The sequence below is a fragment of the Dipodomys ordii genome, unplaced genomic scaffold (genome assembly GCF_000151885.1).
Source record: "Dipodomys ordii isolate 6190 unplaced genomic scaffold, Dord_2.0 Scaffold9, whole genome shotgun sequence".
NCBI classification, from domain to species: Eukaryota; Metazoa; Chordata; class Mammalia; order Rodentia; family Heteromyidae; genus Dipodomys; species Dipodomys ordii.
Window position 1 is genome coordinate 13,422,613 of NW_012267225.1, and position 9,993 is coordinate 13,432,605.

The window sequence follows — 9,993 nt, forward strand, 5'->3', positions numbered from 1 at the left end:
CAGCTTTTTTCTTTTTGCTTATGTGGTGCTGAGGAATCGAACCCAGGGCCTCAGGCATGCAAGGCAAGCACTCTACCACTGAGCCACCTTCCCAGCCCTACATAAGGCATCTTGATCATTGTTACCCTTCCATAGTTCTTCCCCATTTTTCCCCTTATCCCTACCCTCAAGTTATGTAGTTCAATTTGTGCATGATGTACATTGACTATAATGATTGGCCAGCATCAAGAACACAAACAATAACAAAAGCTATTAGGAATGTGGGGAAAGTTGGTCAGTATGAAAACTAGTGCATCCACTCTATAAGGCAGTTTGGAGGTTCCTCAAAAAAAACTAAACATAAAAACTATTAACAGCAAAGCCTTTAAGGGAGTGTGCAGATCATGAGGTGTTGGCATCACCTGTAACCCTCTGGCAAATGGACTTGCCTTCCTTCCCCTTTTCCTTCTTCCCTCACTGTGTCTTCCTTTCTCCCTTTCCTTCTTTTTTCCTTCCTTGTTTGGCTTGCTTTTGAGACATGGTCTTATTAGTTAGCCTAGGATGGGTTCAAACCTTCCATCCTTCCTTTGCCTCTCATGTGAGGCTACTGGGGTGTGAAACCCCGCCTGACTCCTCTTCTTTCCGATGTGGATATTCTCAACACTACATTTCGCAGCCATTCTTTGAAAATCATTTAAGTTTATCCAAACTAGTTTCCAGTGGTTTGTAGCCTCCAGATGAAATGTATTTCCTCAACTTTTGCCTTATTGTCTAATTCAAAGGAAATTACTTAATTCCATATAATTGTAAGAGCTGTTAACACTAGCAGATACCCTAGGGTAAAAAGAACTTTTGTTAGTAGAGCTTACTTTTCATTAATTCATTTTAGTAGTTGCTAATCAAGAGCACTGCTGTGCTGCAGCTTGGTGCTCAGTCTGCAGACCCAGGCCACTGCTAATCACAGTAGAGACCCTTCTCTAGTGTTTGGGATACAGCCTCATTTCTCTCCCTTGGACCTCCTTCTGATTCTGCCTATTATAAATTAGCTGATACTCTTTTCCAGTTTCATTATAAGACTTTATTGACTTTCTTTCTCATCCCTTTGACCCACTTTGATATTTGTAGAGACAATATCTTTAAATAAGACAGCCTTTTTAAAATCAAGACCTATTATTCTCATTTTTAAGAAGTTATTCAAGTCTGCATTGCATGAATGCACTTCAATAGACTAAGCTTGCTAGTGTCATAATTCTGTTTTTTCCTCTACAGATATTATCTCTTGATGTCTTTTCTAGTTAGGAATGAAATTTTTCGCTTCAAGAATGAAAACAGGACTGGAGATATAACTCAGCAGTAGAGTGCTAGCCTAGCCTTTACACGGCAATGGATTCAATTACCAGAACCACAAAAAAGGGGAATGAAATTTCTATTTTTTTCTGGAAACTTACATCACATCTTTTGTTTTCTTCAAACATCTAATTCACCACATTTCATCAAAGATGAATCTGCAGTGATGTCTGTCATATTTCACCTCTAAGAAAATTCAACATCACTTCTGAGGCTGCCATCTCCATGGCAATAGCCTGTCTGGCCTCCATCACACTGCAGTGTGCGGTTCAGCTGAGATACAGGTTTGGCCTCGTCCAGGTCAGCCTATAGACCCATTTTAGTCCCATCTTTAGGAAGCCTTCCCTGGCCCTCAAGGGAAATCTCAGCTACCCTTCTTCGTGGGTCTTTTCCATTTATCACTTTAATACTTATTTCATGGTATTTTTACTCATTTTTTGTCAATTAGCTTTCCTAAGCAACTCTTCTTCCATGAAAGTAGAGACTGTATACTTTATCTTGGTTTGTAGTGTTCCATACCAGAATAAGTATATTATAAATGTTTCAGTAGAAGCTGGGTTCCAGTTGTGCTTGTAATCCTAGTTACTCAGGAGGCTGAAATCTAGGAATTGTGATTCAAAACCAGCTCAGAAAGAATGTCTATGAGACTCTTTCTCCAATTAACCACAAAAAGCCAGAAATGGAGCTATAGCTTGAAGTAATAGAACACTAGCCTTGAGCATAAAAGCTCAGAGACAGCATCCAGCCCCTGAGTTCAAGCTTCAGGACTGGCAAAAATAAATAAAATAAAATAAAAAAATGTTTTAGAAGAAAAGAAAGTTATATTCCTTTTATTTTTTTCTTTGTTAGTCATGAGGCTTGAACTCAGCCTGGGCACTGTCTCTCAGTTCTTCAGCTCAAGGCAATTGCTCTACCACTTGAGCCACAGTGCCACTTCCAGTTTTCTGGTGGTTAACTGGAGATGAATCTCATGGACTTTCCTGCCCAGGTTGGCTTTAAAGCACAATCCTAGAGCTCAGCCTCCTGAGTAGCTATGCTTACAGGCGTGAGCCACCAGTGCCCAGCAAGAAAGTTATATATTTTTAATCATAACTAAAATTGCCCCAGAAATCACCTAAGAATCTTTTCTCACCAGATACCCAGGGCTCATGCCTGTAATCCTAGCTTTTCAGGAGACTGAGATCTGAAGATCAAGCTAGTCCAGGCAGGAAAGTCTATGAGACTCTTACCTCCAATTAACTACTAAAGAAATGGTAAATGGAGGTATGGCTCAAGTGGTAGAGCATTAGCCTTGAGCAAAAAAGCTCATGGACACAGCACCTAGGACCCACACACACACAAAAGTATTTTCTCTTGAAAGCAGTAGAACTACAATGGACAATTCCAGGTGCTGGATGTGGCTTAGTGATAGAGCACCTAACTGGCCCCAGATTGCCAGCACCTAGAAAGACATTAACATCAAGGTCAGTATAGCGTAGTGTAATAAGCAAGCCTATGAATTAGGACCCTGTAAAGCAGAAGGCTTTGGGGGACACATTCTAAAAGGGTCTTTCTACATCTTTATTAATACTCCTTGATATAGCAATACTACTTCCAGGAATGTGCAGTCCAGGAGGCCCTCAGAACAGAAAAGGCATACAAAGATAGCTGCTGCCTCACCACTAAAATAGAGACCTGATGTTCACCTTGGGGAACTATTGGGAATGCCTCTGACCCACATAACCTAAATGGGTGTTGTTAACATTGTTACTAGTCTGTATGGCAACTGTGCAACAGTGTAAAAAAGTAGACATTTATGAAGGCTTTGATTAGTAATTGAAATACATATGTTTGGGGAGAACTAGGAAGCGCCCTCAGCAGTCATGTGGGCCTGGAAAGACAAAAAGCAACCTCTAGCAAAACCAAAATCTTTGATTAGATATTAGATATTGTGGACAACTTTTTAGTGGTACTGGGACTTGAACTCAAATCCGTTTGCTTTGTAGGCAAAGATTCTACCATTTCCACTATTTTCCCCATCCTCTGACCTCTGACTTGAAATTATACATGTGAGCCACCATGCCTAGCCTCTAGGCAACTTTGAATACTCTTCTTTGTCATAATTTTGTGTACTATGCATGGAAATTAGAAAGAGCACAGAATCATTTGTGTAAACTTATGAGAAAAAAAAACAGATTTTTTTTCCTTGGGTTATCTTGAGTGGTCATGTCAGAAACCGCCTCTGAGTGTCTTGTTTTCCTCTCTCTGCCCCTAGGGGCAGTGGTTGGCATCGATGAGAGCACTGCTTTCTCCTGGCCAGTGTGTGACCAGTGTGGCAATGGGAGGCTGGAACAGAGGCCAGAAGATGGGTAAGGCTAGCCTGAAACCCTGGGCCCTAAAAGGGAGCAGCAGTTCAGTCCCACAACCTGGCAGCCTCTGGCAAGAGCTTTTCTGAGAGCTCCATAAGGGAACCTGCTCTGCTGAGCTACAAGAAAGAGGCTGTGTTGATCTGGGTTTACCTAAGAGGGAGTTATTCTGGCTTTTGTCTTCAGCTCCTTTATTAACAGTCAAGAGTAAAAGGAAAAAGGACAAACGTGAACAAATGAGAAATGAGAATAACATGATCGCAACATGGTGTGTCCTTTGAGAGGAATTGACTCTCCTGGGAAACTGAGCACATGTCCCTCCCCTGCCCATTTTCCTAATGGGCCAAGGTCAGAACTGGCTGCTGGTGACGTTTGTCCCTCTGGACTCACTTATCTGACCTCCTAAGTAGACTTTGTCACATGACAAAGGGAAGTGTTCACTACGTGGAAGCAAAGAGCAAATGACCTCTGGCTATCTCCTGAATTGGTGGCCTGTTTATAGATAAGTCATTGTTTGGTTGTATCAGAGAGCAAGGGTGAGGGTTGAAAGCTATATGGGAGCAAAGGCTCTCTGGTAGTTAAAAGCAGACTGGTCCTGCCAGGTGGGTTTGAAGTCCTGGTCCCCTGGCCTCCTGGAGAATCCTGCCTTCACTTCCTGTGGGACATTACCTGCCACTCTTTGCTGAGTGTGAACAGTGCCTCTCTGCCTGTCCACCTGTTTTCTCAGTAGCCTCCAGCCTGCTACCCTCGGAACAGCCCCAGGCCCCAGCTGCTTTTCACCAATCCCAGGAAATTGATTCTAACAACAAAGCCCCTCCCTTGGCAAACATTTATGTTTAGAGAAGTATCTGTGTGCTCCTAAAACTCTTCTGATCTGGGTCTCACTGGTTACTTACTTTGCCCCATGTGTCCCCATACAACAGAGGTACCTTTTCCTGTGGAGATTGTTTGAAGATGGTCACATCCCCTGTTCTCAAGAGGCACCTACAGGTCTTTCTGGAATGCCCTTCAAGACCCCAGTGTAGTGTGAAGGTCAAGGTAAGAGCTGGTTCCTGGAGCATGAGCTCATTTCCCATATCTACTTGTGGACTAGGTGTGTGTCTAGATCTGGGGACACGGTTCACCTGGTGGTGGTGGTATGTGGGACTTGGGCTAGGCTAAGCTGTACCCCAAGCTTTCTCCCGTAGGCTCTCCCTTCAGGAAGTCTCTCTCTACCTCTAAGTCATGTTAGACTTGAAGTTCTCAAAAAGAGACATGCCATTTCAGTGTAGCCCTTTGATCTGGGACAGGAATTGTCTTAGCATGAGTTTGCTTGCTACATAGTGGGATGTAACCTGGCCCTGCTTCTCTGTTACTACAGCTGTTGCAGAGCAGTATTTCTTCACTGCTGAGGTTTGCCGCCTGCGAGGATGGGGTAAGTGAAGGGAGGCCCAGCCCCTCAACCATACATGCTCAGTTCCAACAAAACTACCCTGAAATACTGTGTCAGCTTATATATTCAAACGTGGGTGCATTTGACCATTGTCAGTCGCTAACAAAATGCCCATATAGGCTGGCAAGATCTTTTCCCCTTTGGAAATGAGATTATTTCCAGATTGACCATTAAACAGGTCACTCCCGCTTCAAATATGGAGACTGAAGTTCCATGCCATGGCTTCACAATCAGAACAGAATTGCTTGTTTCTCGTTGCTGGCAGTTCCAGACTGTGGATACCTGAAAATGCTGCCCTCGCTCCTAAGAACTGGTTACTGCCTCGAGAGTTACTATGCTAGGACTTGGTACAAAGTGCTCCTATCAAGGAAGTAAAAACCATTAAATTGATCATTTATAGCCCAAGACAGTTTCTTGCATTGTAAAATTTGGTTCTCATAAATGGGATCTTTGGGGGCTGGAGATGTAGGTCAGTGATAGAGCATTTAACCAACATGTATGAGGCCCTGGGTTCAATCCAGCCACTGCAAAAAAAAACCCTAAGTGAATATTTGCCTTGTCAAAGCCATTAAAAGCACCACTGGTATCTCATGGAATTGCCAAACTCAGAAAAGAGTGCCACTAGAGTGGCACCATGGCACAGCTCCCAGGTAATGATCAATTCAGAGCTGACTTAGGTTGGCCAGATGTGGAGACTATGGAGACTGATGGTCTTAGAATGACTTTGGCATACCAAACAGGGGACTTTTTCTAATGGTCCCCATGGCTAACTTCCAGCTCCAGTTCCAGCCAGAATGTGTGAGGAGTTGATATATCACTCTACTCCCTCCTCACACTCCCACCCCTACCCCCAACCCCTGCCAGCCCTTGTCCCTCCCTGCATGCAAGAGGGCCACAGCCTCACACAGAACAGCATTTTACCCTCTTTCATCTAAACCAGAGATACCAAAGTTTGGATTAAATTAAAATGTGGATAAATCCATGAAGAGAATCTTTGAGGATCACTGGTAGGAGCCATGGTTCTCAGCCCTGCTTTCACAGTGCCGCTGCCTGTAGGAATCCAAAAGGTCTCTATTCCCCGCCCCTGGGATAAAGCCTACCACTATCTTCAAAGCTCCAGGATGAACCCAGACTCACTACCTAAGCAAACTAAAGCTCATACTACATAGGTGTGTTGCATAGACCACCCTGAGCCCTGTGGCTGCCTCCTACCTCATGGACACTGCAGGCTGGCCACCCTTTGGGTTTCCTGGTGGTCCATGCTTGATTCCCTCTGCTTATCTCACTTAGGGATATAGAAATGAAGAGGCTTTGTCATAAATCCCCCTTCCTTCCCTTGGTTTCCTGTGACTGAAACAACTTATTCCTTACACACTTCTTAACTAGAATGTTCCTACAGGTAAAATTACTTGTAAAGACCTCAAGAAAGCATGTGTATATTCATGTGTGTGATGTGCATGTGTACATTCTGCCTCAATGTTGGCTGTATGTGTGTGCATGTACATGCACCAGCATATGCATGTCTGTGTTGGGTGAGGGGGGTACAGAGAGGTCCCAAACCCAGATATCACCTTTGTGGGTGCTCTAGATCTGGAGCCCACACCATGGGATGAGGGGACTTCTCAGATCTGTAGAGACACGTTTTAGCAAGCTCCATACCTTGCCCCAGCATTTTTTACTCACAGTGGCTAACCTCTGACCTAAAGGAAGCCTGATAGATGATAGCTATCAAAAGATCTGGTAGACACAGTTGAAAGCTGCCCTAAGTGGACTGTATCAGTTTTCTGGGCAAGAATGACTTCACCATAATCCAGAAAATTAAATTAAGGCTTTCCACGATAAGCATTTTCTGGAAGCAATGTACCCAGCTATCCAAACTTCCATTTTCCCAGCACAAATAGCAACCTCTGCCACCTGGCCTCCTGGCCCTCCAGCCTTAAGGCTCTTTTTTGTTCTCCACTGGGCCATGTAGGCTCATAGTAAACCCAGATAAGTGAACAAATGAGTAGGCCATGAAGTTGCTGCCAATGTTTATGAGCCTGTTAGGAAGGTTCTCATTTCCATTGTCAAGTTCCTTCCCCATCACTCATTAAATAACTCCCTTGACTTTACTCTTTCACCAAGGAGTCCAAAGCTCTACAAAGCCTATTAAGCTAAGCTGAAAACTGAATATATCAGCCACTTGGCATCAGAATGGTATTGATATCTCAGATATTACTACAGAATAAACCATCTCACAGTCTACTGGCTTCAGCATTGACTGCACACAGCCCAGTAGTTTGGAATTGGATCCATCAGGATGGCTCGTCTCTCCTCTACTGGCCTAGAGTCACATAGCCAGACTGCCTCATGCATGGTATGTGTCTGTGTTGTGAGAGCTAGGAAGTCTTCCTAACCAAGCTTAGGTTGTCACTGCATAGCCTATCTACTGAGAAGCAACCTGGCTCACGAGAAACTAGTCCCTGAAGCCATCCTAAGAGTGGAGCAGTGGCAGCAAGTATTCCTGCATTACCCAACTTTTCGGACCTCTCTAGCCACAGGTGCCTTGGCTATGATAGGCTAATGATGGAAGGCAGTAGCTCTGTGGATGCCAAGCAGGGACCCACCGCCTTGTGCCTGTGTTTTCATCTGAAGATGAAACTTGTCTGAGATTAACCAGGTGAAGAAAAAGCTTAGTTTTGTTACAACAGAGATATGCTTAGCCCATTGTAATTTGGGTAGAAATGGGATCCTATTTTGAGGCAAAGTGCCAAGAAATACTTTGACTGGAAATGCTGCTAGATTGGGGAAGTATACCCAAAGGAAGTAGGAGAGCGCTGCGGGCGTGCTGTCTGTCCATCCCTGGCCTATCCAGCTGGAGGATGAGTAGATCCTCAGCACGTCTTGTGCCGAGACCTTTCCTAGGCTGGCTTATCTTGCCATCTACTAAAAACATCCATAAAACCGTATTTTAAATGTTCCTTATGTAAAACAGATTCCGCCACCAGAATAAAGGAGGTCATTGTTGTCCTTGTTTGCCATAATAAAAGGGGCTTTTATTGTTTCTCCCTAAAAAGTTTCACCATTTGAAGGAAGGTTAGGTCTGTGGCAAAGACCTTCCCCAGCCTTGGCCTGTGGTGGTCTGTGTTGTTAGGAACAAAACATCCTAGCTACGTCTATTTGCTTTAACCAGCATGCCTCTATCACCACAGAGTTATGAAGTGAAGAACATCCTTGGGAAGGAGGTGGAGTTGTTAAGTTGTTTTGTGCTGTCCGTAACCACCCACCCAACGCACTGCATCAGACTGGAGGAAGTTGAACTTCTGGGTTCAGGAGCCCCTGCAAACAGAAGGTCACCTTTGGATCTGTGAGCCCAGCAAACCCTGCCACCAGGATGGGGGTGGGGTGGGCTTGGGTAGTTAATTTGTTAACTATTGACAGAGTGAATATACTTTATGGTCTTAAAATAAAACATTTTTCTGGAAAACGTTATGTGAAATTGTTGTGTAAACTATGTCAAAACTTCCTTTACCTTTTTTTAAAAATACCTTGGAAACACATTTCTAAAGCTTAAATAAGCCTAAGGTTTCCGTATCAGAAAGAACTATTTTGTTCGGTTGTGTTTTTTTTAACCATGATTCAGCATTCCTTTCCTTGAAGCATTTGTTCTAACATCCTCTAAAACACCCTGCAAAGCTTAAACCTCCTCTTTCACCAGTGTTCTGCTAGAATAAGTGTCCAAACCAAACACTTTGCAGTTCAGTATTTTTGGGAAATGTTCTAGGGGAACTATGTCGGAGGTGAATAACTTACCCATAAGTGAACCGATGTGGTGATGGCTGTGCTATAAATATACAACCACTCAGGTCACCAGCCTGTCCAGTCATGCTGCACCAAACCAAGATCACCCATAGTTAGAGCGGTCTCCAATGGCTAGGTCTATTGGCAGATATCCAAAACATTGAATTACATGTAAAGCCATGAATTGACTGTACCTGGACACTGAAGATGTTTTTTTTCTTATAGCAAGGCACTTACAAACCATGTATAATTAATTACATAATGTACACCTGACTGCCAACACCAAGAAAAGGTGCCTAACACCCAGTCTTCTTAGGGGAAAGGCAGGTGGCTATCTTTATTTGGGCGTAGAACTACTGGCAAAATAGCCAGTTAGGTCACTTTGGGACTCTTTTTCATCTCCTCCTAAGTAGATTTTGTCCTGTGCACTTTGAAAATCTGCTCTGCCTATAAAACCAAGGACGGTGAAAGCCAAGTCCCAGGCAGCCCAAGGTGAATCCCACAGGCTTCAGTGAATCACGTGACCGCCTTCCCCTCCTCCCCCCCCCCCTACCCCCCCCCCACCTCTCAAGCAGCCATCTAAAGTTAGGGAAGTCTGGGGCTGCCCTCGGCCGGCCTCGCACCCACGGCTGCTTCGGGGAGGAACCTTTCTTGCGCGGCCGCTGCGCCCGGCGCCTGCCCGTCCCGGGGCTCGGGAAGCCCCACAGCACACACGCCGGTGAAGCGCCGGTCCCCAGGCTCCCGGCCTCCCGCGTGGACAGCGCACCTGGGCCCCAGGTGCGGGAGTCACCGCAAACAGAAGAAGCCGGCGCGATTTAAAATGCTGCTTTATTCTTACAAATACTGTAAAAATCGATATAAAAAAGCATGGTCAGTCCTTTCCTCTTATCTACAATACAAAGGGCGGGTCGGGAAAAGTCTTTTTCTTTGACAGATGTACCTTAGCTGCATCGACAGGAGTAAGATGTAGAAAAAGCTACCATTATAAAAATAATTTAAGGGAAACGAACGTGTCGAGCTTCCGCGGCAGTTCCCGGGCGGGAAGTCCAGGCCCCGGCTTCCCTGCGCTCACAGGTCCCAAAGAGGCGGCAGCCGCGCCGGGGCGCCCTC

The 9,993-nt window shown here is 44.7% G+C and overlaps 1 protein-coding gene across 1 annotated transcript in view; it reads left to right on the forward strand.

Moving 5' to 3' along the window:
- Window positions 1–8,539, forward strand: part of Spidr (scaffolding protein involved in DNA repair) — a 329,743-nt gene extending 321,204 nt beyond the window's left edge. The window contains exons 17-20 of the mRNA XM_013009242.1: window positions 3,581–3,674; window positions 4,595–4,709; window positions 5,032–5,085; window positions 8,295–8,539. Of these exons, the coding sequence (XP_012864696.1) occupies window positions 3,581–3,674; window positions 4,595–4,709; window positions 5,032–5,085; window positions 8,295–8,453 (422 nt within the window). The 3' untranslated portion in view covers window positions 8,454–8,539. The remainder of the gene's footprint in view (window positions 1–3,580; window positions 3,675–4,594; window positions 4,710–5,031; window positions 5,086–8,294) is intronic.
- Window positions 8,540–9,993: the final 1,454 nt, after the last annotated feature.